Source organism: Microchirus variegatus, assembly GCF_963457635.1.
Source record: "Microchirus variegatus genome assembly, chromosome: 23".
NCBI lineage: Eukaryota > Metazoa > Chordata > Actinopteri > Pleuronectiformes > Soleidae > Microchirus > Microchirus variegatus.
Window position 1 is genome coordinate 1,691,180 of NC_139824.1, and position 24,945 is coordinate 1,716,124.

Sequence of the window (24,945 nt, forward strand, 5' to 3'; positions counted from 1 at the left end):
ATATATGTAGAACAGCCTTCTACCACCTTCGCAACATTAAGACAGTTAGAAATATTAAATCAAGACAAGACTCTGAGAAACTAATCCACACCTTTATAACCTCTAGGCTGGATTACTGTAACTCCTTACTGTCTGGATGTCCTAGTGAGTCCCTGAGAAGCCTTCAACTGGTCCAGAACGCAGCAGCACGTATACTGACTGGAACCAGACGACGTGATCATAGAACTCCTGTCTTGGCTTCTCTTCACTGGCTCCCAGTGAAAAGTCGAATAGATTTCAAAATACTTCTTCATGACGTAGCGCATAGGTAACTGATTTTAATCTCTTACAGTTCTGATGACACCAGTGAAAGACATCAGGTCAGGACAGGAAAGAGGACTCTGTCAACAACCTACAGGCTGCAATAAACCAAGTGATCCCAATGGATCCGTGCATTTAAAGACTTTTAATTTTTTATTCTTTGTAATTGTGTATTGTACGTTTTGGGTAACATCTACTGCACGTCTGTCCGTCCAGGGAGTGGATCCCTCACCTGTGGTTCTCCCTAAGCTTTCTATCTTTTTTTCCTGTTATAAGGGTTTTTACCCTGGTAGTTTTTTTACTTACCCTGGTTGAAGGTCTAAGGACAGAGGATGTTACCAACCCTGTGAAACAAACTGTTTTGTTAACTGTGGGCTATATAAATAAAGATTGAATATTCCAGGAATTACACTGGACACATACAAATATTTGACCGTTTTATAAAGAATAAGAAAGAAAAGAAACAATCTTCATATACTTTTGGTTCTTAGGTGTTAGTATACAGGTCTCCGTTAGCATACGTGCAATGTGTTTTTCCTTCCGTGGTTACATGAGGTTTTGTTTGCATACTTGAATATAAAATGTTCACCTCCAGCACTTGACTGAAGTGGATGGATTTATTGTCGATCATGTTTCAATGACAGGATGATGCATCTGTGATGTATGTGTATAATAGATCTGGTGGCATTGTAAAAGCTGTGAAAACCACACTTGAAACAAAGCACAGTGTTTGCACAGATAAGCATCTTTTATTTAAGCATCAAGCTCATAGTACAGATATATTTAGCACATCTTGATCATCCAATGAGCAGCAAAAGAAAGAATTAAAACAGCTAAGCTTTGCCATCAGTACATCCCGATGCATACTCTTCACTCTTCACCTGGGGGGGGGGGGTTGCATGGTTCTTTTCTGAGATTTACAGGAAGAGAGGATTTTAGATTTAATTTACAAAAAAAAGAAAATAAACTTTGAAAAGATTACCGATTACCTTCTTAAAGCAGTTTTGAATATTGGCTTCACAACAATGTATCCGGACAAAATGGGAAAGAAAAGAATTGGTCCACGGCACAAATACAAAATGTGTTTTGTATAAAATTGTTACCGTACAACTGAGTTCACTGTATAAAAAAATTAAGTCAATGATCCACACCAGCAAGGCTCACATGCGCTTAAATCAAGAGCAGTGCGAGGAGTTTTGGACAGTGCTGTGTAGTGGTTTGTCTGTCACAGCCATGACAGACAAACCACAGAAGGTCAACATTCACAGTCGCAGCTCATTCTAACATGGAGCAGGTTAGACCAGAGTACATCTTCTTCACTTGTACAGTCAAACATGAATACAACACAGCTGAATAAAACAAACTTTTGACAACAATTTATCAACAAGGATGCGAACCTGCTTTGGAGGTGTGAAGCACACAGACCCATACTGACAGCACTCCCCAAAAAAGGGAGGAAGAGACAGTTCTAAATTACACTGTCAAGTAAGCACGGGTCTAGTAGTCACAGGATTTTCCTCCTCAATGAACAAAGAACACTGATGATCCAAACAAAAGAAAAAAGAAAACTGCTACGCGACCAATTCCCAGAGAGAAAAAAAAATAAAAGACACAATAAATTTGATAAAATGGCAGGTTCTGCAGCATGTACAGGTGGAATGATCCGGGAGCACCCTGACATGCTCAGACTGCTGGACCTCCATTGTGCTTAACACATTTCTCTATGGTTCAGAAAGAGAGAGAGGATGAGGTTATGTGGGGAAAAGAAAAATGCTTTGCTGGTCAATGCAAAAACTGTCCAATTCATTATTTCCCATTGAGAGCAGGATGTTCACAGCCAGGACCACTGGTCACTGTGCTGAGGGGGCAGGCTCAGTCTGACTGACTGTGTGTGTGTGAGCATATTCAGGCCTGGAGTCACATTCAGCTCTAACCTGCTCAAAGATTTTCTCGAGACACAAAAAGTTAGGGATAGGAAAGTTCACTCTACAGTGATATTCTACCATGAAAGCAGGGCAAATTTTAAGTAGAAGGATGCAATGGTAATTTCTTATTTCTTTATCTCAAACAAGAACCAACAGTGGTGGCAATACCACAACAAAAAAATCTCAATTTCTCAATAACATGATCAAGTGTTTTCTTGGTCTCATGATGTCAAAATTTGAACATCATGATGAAGAGGACTGTTTGAACTCTTAAATAACTGAACCACTACAGACATCTGTGATTTTTGCAGTTAATCACCTTGTTAGAGAACAGCATGTTATTCAAGAAGTACTGAAACATTGAATAATTGGACATTTGCATACAAAAGTTTAGAGAAGGTTAACTTAAGTTCACCTGTGAAGGTTATAGTGCATTTTAGGTGCATTCTGATATTGAATCCAAAAGCCAAACATCCCTAACTTTTTGTAAGTAGTGTACATTTGAAAGATGGGTGCACAGACCACTTGACATGGACTTTGTACATTTTGCATCAACCAATTCAAATCAATGTGGAGAGACTGGGGTGGAGTATAAGACTCAGAGATTTATTGTAGATACAGCTCACTGTAAAACAAAGAATGTCTTCAATGATTCATACAAATGTTTTTTTGGGCAATAAAACTTTAAATGCACATCTGCTCGTCTCATCACAAGGACAAGAGGATATTCTAGGTTGAGCGGCATGAAAGCAATGTTCATGAATGTATACAGTACAAGCACTGTATCAAAGTCCAGTGGTACAGTTTTACAGTAACCAGACTGGCATTTGTTTTTGTTGTCAGATTTGATAACGACGAGATTGGCCAAAAGCTTACCCTGATTTTTTATTTTTTTTACATTCAAGAAGCCATCACACAAAAGGCTGGGCTCACTTTTTTTTTTTAAATAAATATCATGAGTAAACCACTTTCTTTTTAAAGTGCACTCGATATTAATTGATAGGGATTCATGAACACCAATTGTCAAACTGGAGAGAAAATGGGGGCATATTTCATGTACTGTATGTTAACAGACACACTGAGCGGAGCTTATTTAAGAGGCAGAGACTGATCTGAGCATGTCAGGGCACCTAGCCTAGTGTGGCCGGAAGCCTTGTCTGTTGGGGATGAGGGCAGAGACTTGCAGGAAGGGACCGTTGTACTGGGCACAGGTGGACATCCTCAAACTGAGCACGTTTAATTCTTCTACATGCACTTCAAGATCACAGCAAGAGTGAGCTAGAATATCAAAACAAAGAGAAGAGCTTTCATGCAAGAGATCTAAGTCACAGGTACAACAATGCAAACAACTCAAACTTAAGGTTAAACTCGGGCTTGTGACTGCATCAGCACCGCAAGGTTCAGAGTGCCGACAGCAGCAGAACGGGAGGAGGGAGGAGGGGGAAGACAATGAGCTCTCTACTGGTGGGTGAGGCAGCCCCCAGCAGCTTTTCTTTTTGCGCCTCTTCCTCATCCCCGACCCTCAGCTCTGCTGGTTCTGCTGGCGGTTCTTAGCGTAACTTGTGAAGACAAAATTGTAATCATTAAACTGAGCCAATTGGCGGTCGAGGCGCTTGTACCCCTCAAGTTTCTGGGCAGAAGAAAAAACACTGCGACATTTTGAGCTCTGCAGAGGCAAACAGAAGGGGGAAAAAGAGAATTTACATTTTAAATCAAACTCGCACACAAAAATAAACAAGGTGGGTGTGGTTTCTACATACCTGATTGACAAAAAGGGTAGTCACAAACTTTCCTGGCTTGAACACATCCACAACCTTCCTCACCAAATCATCGTACGATGTAGCAGAGAGGTTGGTTTCAAAGCTGACATAGGAGAACTCTGGCTCAGGGGTGATGTGGATGGTCCAGTAAGTTCCCTATAGAGAGAAACAATTCAAACAAATACAAAAAAACACTCAAGCAGTTGGCATGAGGTAAAAATAAGAGAACAAGGAAGAGAGACTCACGTCAGTCTTCATTCCATTCATTGAGTATCCACAAGGGTTGAACATTGTGGCATCGATCACAGAACCTGCTATCAGGTCACGAATTCCACTCATCTGCAAAAACAATACAACCTCACTCAAGATCACTGACCACTGGGCCGTATTGTGCCGCCTTACCCTTATGATTTAGGTTCTCTTTTGTCCCCACTCTCTGCTCTCATTTAGTCTTTTACATTGAATTGTTTTTCTCTGATGGAATGTGTGAATTAAGAGGGTAAGAGTGGGGTTATGGTTGTGCTTACTGTGTGAAAAACCAATACACAAGGTTTATTAGAAAAAAACAGAAGCAGTGAGGTCTACTTACACGAGTGACATCACTTGCAGAAACACCATCTTTCATATAGAACTGGTCCATAATGGCTGGATCAAGGTCACTCATCAGAACTTCCAGTGTCTGATCTGCATGCTTGTTTTCCCAGTACTCGGGTAAGTCCAGGGTAAACAGGTACCTGCAGGTGACAACACCATTTGAAATATTAAACTTAATGTATTACTTCATTTTTATTCAAATATACAGTTCCATGTGGAAAATAGATAAAATGGAGCAATGTAGAATAATATATACGTACACGTACACGTACACATACATGTATTCGGGCGATATGGCCTAAAAATAAAATCCCTGATTTATTTAATAAAAAATCTAATGATTTTTTTTTTAAACTACTAAAGACAAAATAATTATTCATATGATGTACTATGTGTAAATGCATGACGTTTTACACACACATACAGTGTTTCAGTGTCAGTTAATTAAAATATTTTAAATGCATCCTCCATGACCGTAACAGACTCTGACTGATCTAGGGCCCTATGAAATGCGTTTTATGCTGGTCACATTTAAAAGTAAAATAATTAACATAAATAAAAATGTGGTAGTGGCCCCTCATCTGGTGCAGACAGTTTTCTGCGCACTGTACTGTTCTCCCTCTCCTGCGCCGTGCTCTTCTCCATATCAGACTGGATCATTTCTACACCCAATTTTACCCCTACAATGCTGCAATTACGGGAATAACAGATGCATCAGAGGAGCCGATCTATTTAGTCAACTGTTCAAAGAGAGAGAATGTTCTCTGCTGTGAAGTGAATGTCGCAGGGAATTCATAAGTTTAACTTTTGTGCAAAGAGACTTTTCAGCGTTTAACAGGTGCTGTTCCACAGCGTACTCGATGTGTTTCGGCCGCCGAATTATCGGTGCATTCCTAAATATAACATCTTTATTGACAATAAAAATATAACCATAACTAGCCTACGCTGTCGGGGGGCCGACAGCAAGGGGTATATCCGCGAACTTGTCCAATCCTCAACTTTCCAATATACCCAAAGTATACGCACTCGCACCTGCCACTAACCGTTTTAATTAATTATTAATAAATTCAACAAAATAACTGTTAAATATTATGATATAGTGCCGACTACACTTTATACATGTTCAAAGTATCCATATAAACGCGATATTGAACACAGAGAATACCTGAACTCATAAATTTCTCTCTAGGTTTTAATAAAACTAGTCAACCTACTATACCTTGTTAAATATTATGAATATTTAAATGCTAACCACACCTGCCATATCTTCAAAGTGTCCAAATGTCATGAAAAAGCATACACTATGTTTATTTAATTTCATGAAAAAGCATACAATATGTTCAAACTTTCCATTCAACGCATTAATAAAGAAATGGAGGCTTAACTATTTTCTATGTGATAATTAATACATTTATATTATAATGTAATAAATATTATGAATAAGTGCTAAATAAACCCATGATATCTTCAATGTGTCCAAATGAGCTCAATAATAAAGAAAAAATGCCATAACTATTTTTTCTGTGTTCACTAATAAGTTAATCAGTTAACTTATTATGTAACTATTACCAATCATAGCCAAAGTAATAATGATTGTACTTGTAGATAGTCGTTACATGAATCATTGTACACAATTTGAAGGCAATATCTCCATCAGTCTGGAAGATCAAGCCGAAAGTGTTTTTAACAAAATAAATTGATTAATTTGCTAATTAATAATAAAGCTACAAAGATAGGGGTAATTCTCAGGTGGTATGTGATGCCCATGCAAAATTTGAAGCCAATACCTGCAATACTTTGGAAGATACAGGCGAAAATATGTTTTTATATCATTAATTAATTAATAATAATGGTAGACAGCTCAAAATCAATAGGGATCATCTACAGGGGGTATGTGACCCATAAAAAAAATAAGAAAATTTAATTTCAAACACCTTTCCAGTTATCGCGTTAACGGCCAAAATCTGCGGACGCGCGAGACCGATTCCATAATATCCGCGCACATTTCTCGCGGATATAATAATGGCGTATTTGATAGTGTGACTTGAGTTTCAATCGGCACCTGGACAAGGGGACACGCAGCGCGCTTCCACTGTTTAGAAAAATCTGTGGTGTATAAAAAAAACAAAACTGTATATAAAGTAAATAAACAAGCAATATGCACTGGGGGAAACCCTGACCGGGTGAGTGTTTGTGAGAAGATGCACAGGTGGTGCCCATGAGCAGTCCCTGGAACATTTCCCCAGTGCCAAAAATAAAAAATGTGAGCCGAAGTAAGAGGAGAAAATATCGATTTTTTATTTTTAAAATCGTCGGAACAAAAAAATCGAATTAATTGATATATCACCCAGGCCTAACAGACACACACACACACACACACTATATTATAGTGTCCATTATATTTAAATACATTTACAATGACAGTGCGACTTTAATATAAATCTAAAATTCAAAGTTAAAATAAATAAAACAATAATATACAAACGTTCACACGGTCGGGTCAAAACGTTTGCATTAAAAACAAAACATGTCAACAACAAATTTATCTATCACACCAAATATCTAATGACGGAGCCGTCTGAGCCAGCGGATCATTTCATCAGGACAGGCCGAGGTAACGCTGCTCTGTGACGGGCACTGTGCAGAGGCAGAGCTGATGACCTCCGACAGCGCCGATGTCATACTATAAATACGCCATATCTTATTGCACAAACCACGTTTGGATTCTAAATGACTAATTTCTCGACTCAAATTATTTTAAAACTGCGTTCCGGGACAAAGAAAAATATTTATTTCAGGTTTATATTTGTATTTTATCCTGCTCTGTTCCACCAAAATGCATTCTGGGATATATGGCTTTCCCATGTACGCTCAAGTCACCAACCAATGTATCCGGTAAAATGGGCGGAGTGAGAACACTTCCTGGTAAGAGAACCGTACTTGCTGCTTGCTTTCTTGAGAATTGGAACAGAACTTGGACTGAGGCTGATGACGTTTTCACAAGTATGGGAGTACACAAGTACACACAAGTATGGATATTGAGAAACGGCCAAGGAGTACAGTAGAGTGTCTGGATTCTCCCAAGTGTGCAGTCAAGTGAGGAGATGACTGTCGACTGCTCACTCAGTTTCCCCTTCTTCTATTTCATTCCATCAGGCTGTACACCAAGAGGCTAAACCCCAACTCTGTACAGTTCAAAGTCCTGAATTACAGCTCTCCTGCCCCTTGTGATGACGCAGGCAAAAACAGTGGCCAGCACATGCCCGTCTATACCCGCTAAGAGTCTGTCCAAGATCAGTTTGGAACACCAACAAAACGGTTTCAAAGAGATGCGAGTACACGGTGGAACAGCACCTATTAAATGCTGGAAAGTCTCTTTGCACAAAAGCGAAACATGGCTGCATACAGCACAAATGATGAACTCCCCATAACACAACTCTCTTCTCTCCCCCTCTCATTAATTTGATGTGGGGATAAAGCCAGAGAAATTATCTAGGAGGTGGTGTGCAGAAAAAAGGGCCCATCTGTCTGCACCAGATGAGGGGCACACTCTATAATAGCAATGCCTTGACTTTAGTGAGGTGGGGGCAATGACATGAGGCATTAATAAAACGTGTGCAGCGACAGCCTGCACAGCTGCGAACTTTGGCAGGTGCTCCTCCGGTTCTCCTGCTGCTGCCAGGTTCCAGGGACGCCAACAGTGTAGTTACTGGCTTTTTCAGCCATTTGCGAATGCCTATTCTGAATGAAAATATAGCTGGTAGCTTGAAAATCTGTATCCTTTTTTTCCCCCTTGTGGTGGGAAGACACACAGACAATACAACGCAAGACAAAAAATGGATATCCCCCTGTGGGTTTTTTTTGACAAAAACGAACACCTGGAACGAATGGTGTTTTTGTGTTGTACCAGTTCATTAGTTTTGATGGAGCATCCAGTTATTATTTCAGAACTATTTCATATTCAAGTAAATGTGATGCGTCTCATACTGAGCGACAAACATGGAATATGAGTTACGTTTTATGATTTGAATAATATAATTTGTACAGAAATAACATTTCTACAACAATATCCAAGTCAATTCTATAATTATTGGTTATTCACAGCAAATAATTTTGGACATAGAACACCGGTTTGACCAGGTTTAATAAACCTGGTTAAGCTTCTTAAGGCTTCTCTTTATTCCACAAACATAACTCAATAATATGACGAATCAGCTCAAATGGCTTGGATAAAAAGCATTGGAATGATATGTAATTAAATGATTTTATCTTATTTTTATAATAATAATAATAATAATAATAATAATAATAATAATAATAATAACAACAACAACAATAATTTTGGAGTTTATTTTATGCATTTATTTTTTGCATTTGTGTTTGGTTTACAATTATCCAGGCTCCACTCAACCCGTTCTCGTGTAGCAGTAATAGAGTTTTACAAAAAAAATGCCATGCCAATGGCACGCGATGATTTCTGGGATAGCCTCTGCTGTGAGAAGGAATTGACAATTCGTGTGGAAATTGGGACACGCCCTAGGCGTGGCGCTGTGATGCATTTTGACAACACCCAGATGACAATTCAACACTTCACAGGATCCAGACCATGGAATGAGACAGCCTAAATGTAACCCCTGTACCTGAGGTCAATTTAGATTGCCCAATAAAAAAATGAGGTACCTTGCTCAGGGGTAGCCCTTGACCTGGTGGGGACTTGAACCGGCAACCCTTTGGTCATAAAGCCAAGTTCTCTTTCCGCTTGGCTTCCCTCACACTAACTCATGATATTTATGGTGATCTGGATATGAAAGGACAATAGAGACACAGGTCGACCCACTGAAGTTGGCACCACTGCAAACTATACAGAATACAATGCATTGCTTACCAGCAGTCAGAGTTCAGACGCCCCATACAGTAGGCTGCACCATCTGGAAGAGGCAAGAAGAAAGAGGACTTAGGATTCAATATTGAACGTAAACACATTTCTAGAGGCTATGGTACACTTCATGTGTGGGCTTCTGCATGGTTATTCCACAACACTTAACCTTAGATCAGTACATTTCTGGAGTCATACCAGTTAAATCAACTATCTTGTCATTACTTAGAAGCAAATTAATAAAATAAAGCTAGCTCTAGGTCATCAGGCTCGTAATTTTCCATTACTATAGTATTCAATGTGGGCAGGGTTGTCATACCACGGCTGCACGAAACGGTCATGACATCATTTTATACACACCCCCCCCAAAAAAAACACACCAACTAGTGACGAGCAAAGCAGTTGTCAGTGTAACTGAATCATGAGCATCGGTTAAAGCTCTTCTTGCATTTTTACACTTTTCTTTTGTAATCTTAAATTGCTCCCGCCAGGTTTTGAAACACATGATTATTTAATTCTCATATTATTATGATAAAAGTATGACCAATTAAAACATTTGGCCCGAATAAAATAATTCGCCGAGCTACCCGTCTGTCTTCTGTCGCGCACCTCGCCAAACGATGTCACAGCTTGCAAGTTGTGCCCATCTCTAACAGAGCAGTGTTACCAACGTGGCGACTTTGTCGCTAAATCTGCAGTTTTTGTGGTGTTTGGAGAATCTCACGTGAAAGCACGTATCACCCTGCAGTTACTGAGCTTAACAAGAAGCGTGTGTTGCTGGGATCACGTCCCAAAGCACAGTAACCGCTGCAGTCCCAGCCTACAGTCAGAGTAGAGAGGAGAACCTTAGCACTCTGTGTCCAGGCTACTGATGAATCACTTATGCACATAGCCGCTTTTCTAGGTGCTGTGAGACATGCTAGAAAGGCAAGTATAGCTTTAATTTAAAAGATCAGTTCAGTACTTCTGCATGACCGGAGTACAGAATCTGTCTGACAGTCACTGAACCGAAATACGATTAAATGGGTTGTGATTCGGCTAATGACCGTTGGCTTTCTGTAGTGCTGGCGCTAAATACACTTACTCCTCTGTTAAATATTGGGATTTTAGACATTTTTACTTGCTATTCTTTATTGTAGGTTTTTTGTTTTTTTTCTGTAATAAGGTTTTTTTTACCCCTGGTAGTTTTTCCTTACCCTGGTCAAAGGCCTAAGGACAGAGGATGTTACCAACCCTGTGAAGTCCCGTGAGACAAACTATGTTTTGTAAACTGTGGGCTATACAAATAAAGATTGATTGATTGACGTTTTCAGGATTTTTAAGTCTTTCTGACTGAAGTACAAAGGAATCAAACCAAACAATGCTAAACTGTAGGACATTGTGGCTGGAACTGTTTAATAGAAAAGTGCCATTAGTGTAACTAATAGTTACATACTGGGGAAAATCTGGCTGAGAAATTCCACTTCTTCCTGGAAGTTTCGATGAGGGAATTCTTGATGAGTTGGCTTCATGAAATTCTTGCGGGAGTAGAAAAAATTCTGAGAATAAGAAACCAAGAGAGTCTGATCAGTGCCTTATTCACACATCAAAGAGACAGTTTAAATCCCATATGTACATGAAGATATTTAGCAATGTTTGCTTCAAACCTCGATGGCATCGAAGCCACAGTACTCCCTGGCTAGTTCCAGCAGAGGGACCAGTGCTTGCAGCAAGAGGGTGGTTCCACACGTCTTCAAAATGAAACGTCTCTTTGAGACAAACATGCTACTCTCACTGTGGATGAGACACAGGACATAAGCTGATTTTAATGTGCCACTATACTCAATTACAAAATAGGAATCAACCACACTACCATTTAAAAATACAGCCACAGTTCTGTTTGGTCCACAGCCAAACAAACACATCCGAGTACGTAACAAACACATGTAAAATACACCACTGTGAAGCAAAAGCTGTTCAACATGACTGCAACTTTCACAATATTACAAATTTGTGCCAGAGTGAAATACTGAATCAGACTAAAAAGAGACTGAAAACAAAACATGGAAATACACTGAGGAGGCACATTTTATACTGGTACACGAATGCTTTGACCACAGAGCAGTTTACTGGGAAGCTTAACTCTACAAAATTGTGGAATTAAATTGGTCAAGGTTGAAAATACCAAGTTGGTTTTAAGATGTACAATAATAACTCAAAACAATTCACCCTGGTCTAGTGTCATTGGTAGTCTACTAGTGTAGCGTTTGTGACTTTGTCAAGCAAATTCCAGTAATTGAGAATTACTAAATGTTCAAAATGTGTTTAAAACAGGGCACAGAAATACACAATTAGCCATTTTCCCTCTGCGGCTGACTGTGTCGAATTGACTGGAGTAGAGGTAGACACATTATTTAACTCCATTACATGAGTTGCATTATTTTGACCATGTAACAATATGTGCAGTTATGTTTTACAAAGAAGAGCAGTTAAATACTCGTTTCACTCCTTTGAATGAAGTAGTGACAATAATGTAAGTGAATAAAGACTTGGGACTAATTAATCCGCATGTTTTGTCTCATCTTATGACCTGGAATAGTGAAAGATCTGGAAATGGCAAGTATAGGTAATCCCGTCTTCTTATCAACAGGAATTGTGGAACACTCACCTGAGTATATAAGCTTCCTGTTTGTCAGTCTTTGTCACACTTATGATCAAACAATGCACATTCTCCAAAAGTTTGTCCCACTCAAACCTACAAGAAAAATTAGAAAAAGGGCAACAATTAGTGCTTGGACATATAAATATTTTATATTTTTAATAAATAACCAGGTCACATTGAGGGAGTGAATCAGAGCAAGGGGAAATTTTTCATTTAAAAGTTAAAGTAGTTTTATGTGTCGTCTTTAAATTCATTCAACACAAGCTATTCTGCAGCAGTGTCCGGCAAAGAGAGAGGATTCCTGGAAAAGTTTGTGCTCGGCGAAACTTTCAGAAAACAAACCCCAAACGAACACTCAACTAAGACTTGCAATAATACTTGAGTTCAGTTATGCTATTGTTTAACAGAGCACTTTGGAGAGCTGTAAATATATAGAAATGTGCTTGATAAATCAAATAAACTTGCAATACTGCAGTCAGAACGAAAAAGAAAAGCTGCAGAGAAATGTGTTCATTTGCTGACTAAAGATGACAAGCAGCACTGTGCTTGACAAGAATGCTGCTGCCCCATCTCCTCCCCCTCCTCTGTCTCACAGCCTGCTGTGCAAAAGCAGCTGCGTCACAATCTCACTACAACCTTGGAATGGCAGCCTATTCAAATTGTCCAGTAGGAGTGACAGCACAGACTGGGCCAGTCCAGAAAGACCGTGAGGAGCACCACCGATCAATGGGGAATTTACCAGCAGCTCATGCTACGTAGTATCAAATGGGACAACCAGGGTCATGACTATTGACTAATTTCTGGTTTGATCACTTTAGCCTCAATCTACTTCACTTCCCAATCATCTTAAGTCATCATTTGACAAGTGGAAATTAACATCCACAGATCTGAAATTAGATTTTTAAGGTTACTTTATGTGCTACAGTTATACCTGCCGTTAGTTCACAGTTTCCAGTAACTATGCAGTTACCCACAGTCATGTCCTGATGAGCTTGTATCAGTGGTGAACTAAAAACATTCAGTTTCACCTTGTGCTAACTGCTCATAAATAAGACACTTTCCTAGTTCCTTCTGAAACAAACCGATCATCCAGACAACTGGCCAAAATAGACAAATATCCATCTGACAACTTATTGACTGAAAAAGTAGAGGAGAAAACATAATATAAAGTAGGCCGTTAAACAGTCACTATTTGTTCAGATAATCCAAGAAACAGGTTTAACTACAACCTTGAACAACACCTTTATCCAATCATAATGGAGGAGCAGCGACATCGGCACAGCACCTTAAACGGCAAACAAGTCCAAGTCAGTGCGCTCACTCCGTCATGAGGGATGATTATTTTTTTCATCGTCCTTGATGACATTTACAAACAATGGTGGCTACCAACAACAATCTGTGTACACAGCCTCAAGGAACCAAGATAAACATTGGGATGGGAGCTTTGCATAGTAGCCATTTTGACAGGTTTAAGCACAAAAAGCTCAGTTACTGATCAACATAACATTTGTTTTCTGTGATGAGAGCTATTGGATAGCACGTCGCCACATGCATTCACACTAGGGCTGGGCGATATGGACCAAAAGTCATATCTCGATATATTTTGGTTGAACAACGATATACAATATATATCTCGATATTTTTTCTGCAAAGTGAGAGCTGTGAAATGTAAAAATATCTTAAATAAAAATAGCCTATAAAATAGGCCAAACTTTTTCTGAAATAAATGTGTATATGAGAAAAGTACAATATCAAAATGTTTTAGTTTGACAACTATAAATGGCTTTTAAAAATCAAATTACAGATTTTCTTTTCTTATAAAAGAACAAAATGACAAACCCTAGTAAGGGCAGCATTTATATATAGAGACAACAAAATAAAGTGCTAATTTTAAGAAAAACATTTTTATACATCAGCTTCAGATTACCTTTTCGTTAACTTATCTGAACAGTCTCAACCAGTTGTACAAGAGACAGAGCAGCAACTAATTTCCCCCTCTTTTATTTTACTTTGATAAACAGTAGTGCTGTCACATGTGCTACTTGACTACATAACGCTGGTCGACGCTAAATGGGTGACGTTAGCGAGTTTGCAAGGCTCTGTCTGACGTCACTGTACATTTGCGGCAGTGCTTCTCGTGCACAATAGTTGCGACTGGGAAGCTCATATCTCGGGTCCATCGTTTTCATTAACATTTCATGAACATTTCTTTGGCAATGTGAAAGGACACTGCTTTTGTTATTGCACACCACTTGTCTGGAGTTTTGTCGGGTTGTGGACGGCTTGTGCCTGTGGCTTCTGCAGCGCGCAGTTTCACACACTACGCATATTGCACTTTGTGCCACGTTTTTAAGTGGTGAAAAAGATTCGTATTGCTGCAACGTGCTTATGGCACTCCCTACATATAGCGTGGTTTTGTTGCTCGTCTGATGATTTGTATCTGAACCGTCTAGAAATGATTGAGCCACTGCTTTTTGTTTTACTAACCCAGACGCTCTCCTCTGCGCGCTCCGCAGACGTTGCTGCTTTCTCCATGTGAAGCGGAGCGTCTGTTCCTGCCCCTCCCCTCACTGTGCATGAAAGAGGGGCGGGGCAAGAGGAGCAGTGCAGAGAGCTCCGGTCAGCAGCTTGCCTGGAGCAAGGACCACAGCGCTAATTTGAACTATATCGATATACGCGATATGGTCTAATTCCATATCTCATTTTAAAAAATATTGCCCAGCCCTAATTCACACCTAGTATTAACATGGTCTCAGGTGTCCACATCAAGAGCAGATTGCTTTCCAATCACCACCACAAGATTTCCAACAGCAGACTTCTGCATCACATTCTGCATGTCACTACATCAACAACATTAGCCACACTATTTTATGGAGATGCATCAGACTAATTACATTTACACTCTCAAGACCACCTCAAAAAGTGGTTTGCAGATGAGTTAATACATCCTCAGGTTTACTTACAAATTGTCATGTGCTACCCAACTGAAGTCCAATCACAGAAAACACATTTTAGTGCTAGGTGTAAATTCACATCGAGTGTAATTTATTTCCGTGAAAAAAACCAAAACGTTTTCTTCCTTAGATTTGTGCTCTTTAATGGTCTTTTCAGAGCCATTTATTGAAAAAAAAACTTTCAACTATAATAAAAATGGACCGACTTAATCGATAATCTATATTGCTCAATGCCACTTAAATTAAGTTTTAAGGGTGAAGATGGTATACATCTCTAAACACTGACAACAGTCATCACAACCTATTAACTGTGATCATTAAAGTGCCTAATTTGCAAGGAATCATACATTTTTTGTATGACTTTTTTCTCTTCCCATTTGTGTAAACAGTAAACCAAGCTGCCTCCATTAGAAAGGCCTGTGCCACACTGATGTAAGTTATACCACACTTGACCCATTTGACTCAAACTGAAAAAAATTAGAAAGGAAAGCAAACATTTAAGAAAAAGTTACTTTTGTGCCATGCATTTGTTTTGTATCCCCTTTTTTTATATGCAGATATGTAAATATAAGTGATTTGAGGGGTTGCTGCAACATGCCAAAGGGACAGCATTATTATTAAGACCTGGGTCAGATCCAGTTCCAGTGTGAAATGCACACCAGAGGCTATTTCTGGTCTCTTGGCAGGATCAGATTTTCCTCAGAGAAAGCGTGATCTCCAGGAAAGAAAGAACCAGATCAGGCTGATTATACTACACAGTAATCATGTAGGTCTGTTTCATGGGCAGGGATTAACCAGCACATAACCATTTGATTACATTAAAAGTAAAAGACAATAACCATCAATATAATTATACAGCCAACACAGACAGGAAAGACCACGTTTAAGAGTCGATGTAAAATACTTGACTGACGGGACAAGTACTTGACAACGACACAAAGAAAAATATAAAAGGTGCCATAGAGTCCTAAGGAAGTGACTACAACAGTATTTGCACACATTAGTGAATCAGTTGCCCCTGTGGACTTATTTGGACATTGGCTGACGTCCAACAGGTCTGATTCCATGACAGTGTCCTGAGCCATTAATCTGCCCTGTAGCTGTAAATGAATGCTGGTCGTCATCCAACGACTGACCCCACACACAATATTTTCTTAAACTGACCACAGTGATCAGGTTAATGAGCAGAAGTGTATGGCCTGGACCTTTGCTACAGTTCATTCATTCATTAATACACGACTGCAACATGAACAAACTGGTACGCAGCTTTAAAAAGTTAAACCTGGGTGTGAACTGAAAACACAGGCAACTGGTTTTCAAACTCGAGAAGGGGAGCATGTGGTGCTGGCCAATTTATAACAGCTGTCAAAGAAATATCATTCTATAGACCACATGAGCACACCTCAAGTTGCTCAACACTCCCTGACAAACCAGGAGTAACCTGCTCAAAAGTACTTTTGTTTACATTTTAAGTCTGAACTAAATGGTAACATTACCTCACCTACAGCTTTTGAATCCATTCATTACAAAATACAAGTGGTGTTTAGTGGGGCAAATGTCATTTCAGCCATTCAAATACATTTCTTTATCAAGTAGGATCTTTTCACTGGAAGCAGCCAAGAGCCACTGAGGCACAGTGGGGGAGACCCACTAACCAATCAGAGGAGATGGGAGGGGAGAGAATGCATGGCTCGAAACGTGACCGGAACAACCACCATGCTCAATTTTAGTCATTTAATTGAATGAGCAGATGTTGGAGATGCCCTGCTGGGGATTAGCAATGTTTGAAATATTAGAGGCAAACCGCACCGTCAGTCACCGTATCTCTCCAATACCACTCGGCTGATAACTCAGCTTCTCTGATTGAGACACTTACCCGACACCAACAGCAACCACCCCCTCTTCTCTTAACAAAAAAACAGGTCCCAGAATAAACGCAAGCGTTTTGAGCCTGGGTGCGTGCGTGTGGGCCAGTGTTGCAGATTAAGCAACACGCGGTGAGAACGAGCGGCCACATGCAAGGACATATTCAGGCAGGAAAAAACAACAACAACAGTGAAGTATAACAAAAAACGACTTTCGGTACAGTTTACAGGACAGCACTAATTACACGCATGTGACTGATTAATTATCCTGTTATTAAAAGGTTAACGCCTCACGTTAGCGGAAAAAAAAGTGGGCCGACACAATACAGTAATAAAAGGCAATACTGGTGTAACGCATACAGCAGGTGTTTGGGTCATACAAAGGCCCAGAGAGCAGCATGACAAAGCTGAAATGCTCCTATTTTATCGCATGAACTAGCTCCAGTGGGATAGTTTAAAAGGGCATCAAACTTGCCGACAAGACGACTTTATCACCGTTCACGCACCAACAACTTTAGGAGCCGTGAGCATATGTCAGTATGTTAAACGCCTTCCATTACCACGTTGAAGAATGAATGACTTAGCTTAGAGTTGCCACGGTGAAAGGGGGAGGTGGCCATTTTCCAGTGACGGAGTTAGCTAGCTTACTAGCAACGCGCTCTGGTAACAGAAATTTGACTCCCCACCTAAACCAGTTCACGAGGAATGAGTCGGTGGGCTATAGAGGGGAACGTTCCGTTTGAAAAGCGTAATTTTAAGCCACATTTAACGGGTTACATGTGTTACGAGGGCATTCGTGTGGCCGAGGATTCCGCCATCGTTTCAATGTGTGACCAAGGACTGACAGAACAGCCGCGACATTCACATGACACTAACCTCGGGATGGTGCGGAGGTCCCCGGTTCCTTTGGTCTCATCCTGCCGAGAGAACCACACCTCCAGCAGCTTCTCGGTCCCCTCGAAGAAATGTGCACCATTTTCTTCCATCATGAGGCAACAGACAGCCAACAAAAATATTAAACGTCGGTTGTAACGTTTACAGCTTAATTGGTCCTTCCTCGATCAGTTATAATTTAGTGAGGTACAGCCCTTTAAGCAATCCAGGTGTTGATTTTCTTGAGTTACCGTCTTCCCTTTTACAGAGAATACCGTGAGTGAGTGCTAGCTAATATCGCCGGCCATACTGTGAAGAGCACTGAGTGTGGGTGGCGCAGAGGCTTTATATGCGAGCACAGCTACGTCAGCCTTCCGTCCATCACGTCCATTGGCCAGAGTCTGCTGGAGACACACACGGTTGGTCCAGACTCATGTCAATCTTTGCAAAAGCAAGTATTTCCTCACGTGACTCCTTGTAAGTGAGAATTGAAATATCGACGGCCAAATTTGATTGGATTGTTTGGGTTGGACATGAAATAATAGGACAAACACAGGTTTATAATAATTCCACTCCGGGTTTAAGAGAGCCAGGGTCACACTTAATAGTAGCTGCTTTTGTGTATGGTTATTGCAGCATTGCTAAAACAACAAATCTAATGGTATGTGTGTGTGTGTGTGTGTGTGTGTGTGTGTGTTTATATATCTATTCATTTATTTATATTTATAGCGTTTATAAATATTACAACAATATAATATACAAACAATATAATAGTGGTTCTACCAAATATTACATATTAATTATTATTTTTATCGTTATTATGATCAAGCATGTATGCAATCTATGAGTTATCTAGTGTAAAGGAACAGCTGTGGACATAAACATATAAATCAGTGAGGGCTGCATGTTTGAGGAGTGTACATGTAAGCCAGAAACGGGGGTTGTAGTTTCTTCACGTCAGTTTTCAAGCAGGCGAAGCGTGGTGCCTGTACTAAAAAAATACACTACCCAGAAAGCCCCGCGCGCCAATTAGAAACGTCAACGAGCCAGTGAACATTAAGCGGAGCAGACCAAAATCCCAAACAAGGAAATGATGGGGGAATACAACGACCCGATTATTTAATTAATGCATGTAATAATTCACATTTTATTTGTGTGTCAATTAAGACGTATTTATGGGTTAGAATGGATTACGACTTCAAAACAAACCTGGCGACCGAGAGAGAGAGAGTGGAAGATCTGTTCGAATATGTAGGTTGCAAAGTGGGTCGAGGCACCTACGGGCACGTTTATAAAGCTAAGCGGAAAGACGGGTAAGATAACCGTGGACCTTAATGTTTATGCTCACGTTAGAAATGACTGCAGCACGCCTTTTCTCTACACTGTACTCGGCTGTGTGTGGGTCGTGGCGTTACATTTGACGCTGTCAGAAACGTTCGTCTGTGTTTTCCTCACTCACTCACTCACTAAAGACACCCACCCTCCTTCCTACTCCCCTTCCTCTTCCCCACCCCCTAAAACAACACAGCTACAGCAGCGCTGCTGCTGCTGTTTGTGACCCACACGACCAAGCCTCTTCTCCGTGGATCCACTGAACACACTCTGCTCTATACGTTTGTTTAAACGCACTGGAAGACACCGCATGTCATTTTACTCCACAGTTACATTTCCGCGCCTGTTTGTCGTACGCTGTTCGACCATTTTATAAATACTGCACGAGCAAAGTTACTTTACACTACGATAGTTTTCTTATTACGCTGTTCTGTACACTACAGCAAAATGAACGTGTATGGTTACGGTGTGACAACAGCAGGGAGGTGGACTGATGTTATCACGTGTCCCTTGCAACATAACATGCAACATGGCAGTGTGTTGCTTTGATTCTGCAAAAAAATATTGTAGTATATGTTCAAATGTGTGTAGTTTAATGACCAATGACTTGGCAGCTTGGACACAACTTTTTGCAAGAATTTGGGTTAGTGCATAAATTAAAAACCTGCTCTCTTTCTTTCCACCAAGTCACAGGTCACTAGTTCTAAACTCACATTTTTGTAACCTATTGTATTATGACCTTATACAGAATTCAGTTATTATTATTAATAACACAGAAACACATATACAGTAAGTATCACAGGGATCAGATATCTAGTCAGAGCTTCATCAAGTATTAAAGGGCCCATATTGTGCAAAATCAACTTTTTAATAATTTCAGTACTTATATTTGGGACTCAGTGGGCCATACCAGTCCCCAAAATGTGAAAAAACAAGACTCAGTCATGTTTTAGTGGTTCCACTTAGTGTAAGTATAGGCGATAAAACACGCGATGTTTAAACCTCCCGCGCAGTTACGACACATCACACATTTCACCGTGAATGTTGCCCCCCCCACCAGGCAGAGTACTTCAGAGCTCCACCGTAGCTACTCATTGTCCCTGTGAAATACGAGAGTACAGGCGCGGGAGGAAGAGCGGCTGCACAGCGGAGCACAGTGTTTTACACAAACTTCCAGCCTCAGAGGATTTGTGTGTATACATATATTTTATGTATGAAAAAAATGTGCCGGATAAAGTCAGCAAACGTGTGTTTGTGTGTTTGCACCACTTTGCATCAGACTGTTTTGTGAACCTCGGTCAGTACAATTCTGGATAGGGCAGAAGACTGAACGTGAAACGGGAGCAGGACCAACTGTCCGTGGGGAGACTGCAGTGGAACTAACTGTAAGTATTCTTTAGAAAACACATGCTTAGTTTGTCATTGTTCCCCTAACGCGAGCAATGAAAGTCTTCACCGTGTCAGTGCAGTAGGCTGACTCGTGAAATGTACTGTGGTGTGTTTTTGTGCTCGGGGAAATTGGCTTTAGGTTCGTATGCTTATCAAGTATCATGTTTGTATGCTAGCACGAGCAGAGACGTGGCCTCCGGCCTAACAAACAGTAATAACTTCTAATAAGGTATGTTTACTTTGTCATTGTTCATGTGACGGCAGCTAAGGCTAAATGTGGTTAGCTTCAGAAGCCCTTTGTTGTTGATTGTATGTAAATTCCTATGCTAGAAAAACACCTTGAACGCACCAGTTACGTGCATCTGCAGTTAGCGAGTGACGTGTGGATCAATGATATGAACAGCACGCGTTTGAAAGCACGGCAGAAAGGTAACAAAGGTAGGAAAATATCAGTTAACTGCAAACATTTAGGCTTCAATGTGATGGACGTCGAGCAAAAGTAAATTGTTTGCAAAGTTTCTCGCTCTATCGGAAACACGACCAGCGACACCACAACACAGTCCTCTATTAACGACACTCTTTACAATGCCTTGTCTATTAATCGTGATTTCAATATCTATCAAATTAATCTTTTTTCTTATTACGTATGGAGATACAGCCACACCAAAGTAAGCCAGTTATGCAGCTAAATAATGTAATTTAAATCATTAATTTAAAAGAAACCGACTAATGTTTACCTGTTAAATACAAAGAGGTGATAAAAGAAGTCCAACATTTGAAAATAAATCCCCATTGTATGAATATTTTGGGAATATGTACAATGTGTTCTAATTCTGATTTAGTATTTTATTCTTTTGTCTCCCAACACTTTACCTGGCAGGCATGCACTTCAATGAAAATACAGCCAACGTTCAGTAAGTTTTCTTTTTAACTTTTTATTGAATGTCACACTAGAAATGTAAACGTCCCTTAGAAAATGTGTGTAAACAAAACAAATATATGAATTACACTAGTAAAAATAAATAAACACAACAAATTAAATACAATATTGCACTTTCTGCTTATGCAGACAACGTGGATGAAATAGTGGACCTGTTGTTGGAGAAGGTGTTTCTGGAGCCTGGTCCATACACAGATGCAGTTATGAGAATGTCCATCCCTGAAGATCGCTCTGCACAGTTTGAGAAGCCGGACAAAAAGGAGGTGATGGAGAGCTATGTGACGAGGTTCAGTCAAGGGCCGGTCTGAACCCCACATAGATGTCTTCAGCATCAGGGAACTCTCTCCATAGCACCAAACAGCTGGGCAGTGGCACACCAAGTTTTTGTCCCAGAAAACTGTAATGGCTGAACAGAGTGTGTGTATATAAATGTTTAGTTTAGTTTACTGTTTTATTGTCAATAAAGTGTGCTGAGAGTGAATTTGATTTTGTTCAGAAATGTAAATGTAACATTTTAACAATAGTCAAACTACCTTTAGAAATGGAGAAGAAGGGATGGAACAAAGTTGCAAAATTTAATTTATATACGTGTACTGTTACAATAAAAATAAATAACCAATCTACTTGCACTACCAAAGGCTACCGTTCTGTCATGTTTCCACATTCTCTCCCCATTATTGATCCACACACGTCACTTGCAGCTGCAGTAACACGGGTGCATTCAAGGTGTTTTTCTAGCATAGGAATTTACATACACACCGCGCCGTGCGGCGCACTAATCGTTTTTCTTCGATTCTAATGTTTTTATGATCGCGAGAAGCCAAAATCGTGGTCACTCTATGCATTACGGTGAAACGCAGTAACAACGGGTAAACGGACATTACTATCGGGTATACGGAGCGGGGGTTGGGACGACGCTGCATGACAATGGATGATAAGTGGCGACAGTATGGCTGTGGATAGTAAGTTAGATGTCGAACATAACAATGATGTAACGTTATTACGGAGGAGCTGAGAATAAAAAAGGGTGCTATTACATTCCCGCTGGTGTGGAGAACACGGGAGTAGCATGCTCGTTACTCAAACAAATCTAGAGTTTTATAAGCAGTGAGTTACGCAAACAGCGGCCAGCGATCGCAGTATTTAGTCCGTGACCGTGAACTAACCATTCTGACACGTCCTGTTGCAGTCTACATACAACTTCTTCTGTAGTTTCGTCTTCCTCCACCAGCCATGTTCCTCCCACGGTTCGCGTTCAACTGTTGTCAATCGAGATATGCTCGTAGTTAAGTGTATCAGAGATAAGAGTAGCCACTCCCCTCTTATGTTTAGATTTCACAGATGAGGAAAATACATATTTAAAACTCTTTCTTTTCAACCTTAGATGATCCTTTTGGCTCATGTGTGTTTCCTGGAGCAGGGCAATCTGGGCTTTTTCTTTCTTTAATTTTGACATGATGTTGCTCATCTTAATCACATTCAGGATCCCATTTACATTGAAAGAAATCATTTTCACTGGCTCAGCTTGCATTTAGTTTTGATAGCTGGCCGCACGACAAATCCCTGACAGAATCAGGCAACCCCCTTTAGAAGGACAACATATAAAATAAGAAAAAGAAAAAAAAAAATCAAAAACAGAACATTCAGTACGTAAACGGAACATGAATGCACCTGACCACACTTCCAGCAGTGAAACATCTTCACTGCTTCCCTTAAACCTCGAAGGCAAGCCCCTTTTCCCTCCCTGAGTCAGGGGGCCTTCCACTGCGATGGCGCCCTCAGTAAAGAGACCCCCCATCCCATTTGACTCGACAATAATTATATTTTACCATGTCGTCCGTATCATACTTATATAACAGAATATTAGTTCTATTCTCGTCTATATACTTGCAGCCTCTCCTTGAAACCTGCTGCTCCTCTGGTCTGCCGCGAACGCCGACCTCCCGCCTCCCGCCACGACGACCATCTCTGTAGTTTCTCTCTTAGTGTTGCTGGTGGTTTAATCACATTCACCAGGAGCCCCCGGGACGCCAGATCCGCTGTCGCTTCCTCCACCATATTATAGGTTTTCGCTTCTTCTTCATAAAACACCTTCAGGCGGGCTGGAAACAGGGTCCGGAACCGCAAACATTTCTCTTTCAGGACCCTCCGCGCCTCTGCATACTATTTCCTCATGGGCATAATCTCCGGTGGATGGTCGTGGTCAAGGTTGATCCTGTTGTTGTTCATGTAAAACCTTTCTTCTGCCACACCAGCCTGAGCACTTCTTCTTTAACGGTAGAGCACAGGAATTTAACCAGGATCAACCTGGGCTGTGACCCGTCTGGAGGGGGAGAGGGGAGCGCTCTGTGCGCCCTCTGTATTTGTAATGCTGTTGAGGAGGAAATATTAAGATTCTCCCGAAGTAGTTTCTCCACAAAATGGGACACAGATTATGATCCCGATTCCGCTCCCTCCGGAACCCACACACTCTGAGCGACTCCCTCCTGGAATGTGCCTCCAACGTTGTCAGCTTTAATTGAAGCTTTTCCTGTGCCGTTATCATCCCGGATAATATATCCTCTGTATTTTGGAGCTTATCTTCATGTCCAGCAACCCTGGCCACCATTTCATTGAGCCTCACGTTGGTTTTGTCCGGCTCTCCTCTGATGTCCTGTAATTGTGTTTTCGTGTCTTTCCGAAATTCTTCCACTTCTTTCCCAACGCTTCTTAGTTCTTCCAGTATCAACGTCAAGCTTACCGGTTCGTCCTCATTCTCTGTCCCACCGTCATCATAGCTAGGAGCAGGGGAGGCGGGCCGTCTAGCCCCGCGAGGGCTAACGTTAGCGCTAGCTTCTTCTGTTAGCTGCATTTCGCCGTCTTCGACTTGTTCAGTATTTGGCCTTTTAACTCTCCTCTTCTTTTTGGACGTAATTTGTGACCCTTTTTCATGTACTTCGCTGGTTCATTCACTCACTTTGGGGCAGTTTTAATCACTTCTTGTCGAGAGCTCCCCCACTAAGCTGCCAGCGGAAAAAAACCTTTCAGCGCACACATTAAAAAGCGGCACCAGAGCGTCGGCATTCACAGATTCTAACGGTACCATTTTTATCACTCTACGAACAAGATTCACTGGTCCAGCCCCAAAATAAGAGCAAAACAACAACTGACTTTGAAGAAATACAAGCAGAAATGTATATCCACCTTCCTTCTCTGCATCATGTCAACCAACTCTCTAGCTTTTCCCTTCACCGTACCAAGAACCCTAAGTTCTCACTAGTATGCCTTGCCGCAGCAGGCACTAATGAAATACATTGAAGTGGCTCTGTGGTGTAGTGTGGATGGGTCAGTCTGTTACTGAATGAGCTGATGATGTGCTAGCTGCTAGTCATTAGCATCACAGTCAATACTTCATACACAAAGCTGTCATCATTCACACATGATTCAAGCACATCGACACGTTTGTGCCGGCCCTAGAGCAAGTGAATAGCAGCCACAAAATGTTCTGAAACGCACA

At 40.7% G+C, this 24,945-nt stretch overlaps 2 protein-coding genes across 2 annotated transcripts in view; one reads left to right on the forward strand and one right to left on the reverse strand.

Annotated features, from left to right (window-relative positions):
* Positions 1-1,038: 1,038 nt before the first annotated feature.
* amd1 (adenosylmethionine decarboxylase 1) lies at positions 1,039-18,087 on the reverse strand. The gene is made up of 9 exons (XM_083909688.1): positions 17,792-18,087; positions 12,103-12,189; positions 11,102-11,228; positions 10,891-10,993; positions 9,465-9,507; positions 4,575-4,719; positions 4,232-4,324; positions 3,986-4,141; positions 1,039-3,891 (listed from the first exon to the last, which is right to left on the reverse strand). Exons 1-9 carry the CDS (start codon positions 17,902-17,904, stop codon positions 3,748-3,750), a joined length of 1,011 nt encoding a protein of 336 aa, XP_083765814.1. The 5' UTR covers positions 17,905-18,087; the 3' UTR covers positions 1,039-3,747.
* Positions 18,088-18,973: 886 nt separating this feature from the next.
* Positions 18,974-24,945, forward strand: part of LOC310943662 (cyclin-dependent kinase 19-like) — a gene marked incomplete at both ends in the record, with an annotated part of 127,511 nt that continues 121,539 nt past the window's right edge. The window contains 1 exon segment of the mRNA XM_083909298.1: positions 18,974-19,101. Within this exon segment, the coding sequence (XP_083765424.1) occupies positions 18,974-19,101 (128 nt within the window).

Bases quoted from the DNA above. Each gene is read 5' to 3' on its own strand.
- amd1 (XM_083909688.1), bottom strand. From the start codon at position 17,904: ATGATGGAAGAAAATGGTGCACATTTCTTCGAGGGGACCGAGAAGCTG. The intron at 10,994-11,101 runs GTTTGAAGCAAA...TCTTATTCTCAG, and splicing joins GTGGCTTCGATGCCATCGAG to AATTTTTTCTACTCCCGCAA. The intron at 4,142-4,231 runs GTGAGTCTCTCT...TTCTCTCTATAG, and splicing joins TGAATGGAATGAAGACTGAC to GGAACTTACTGGACCATCCA.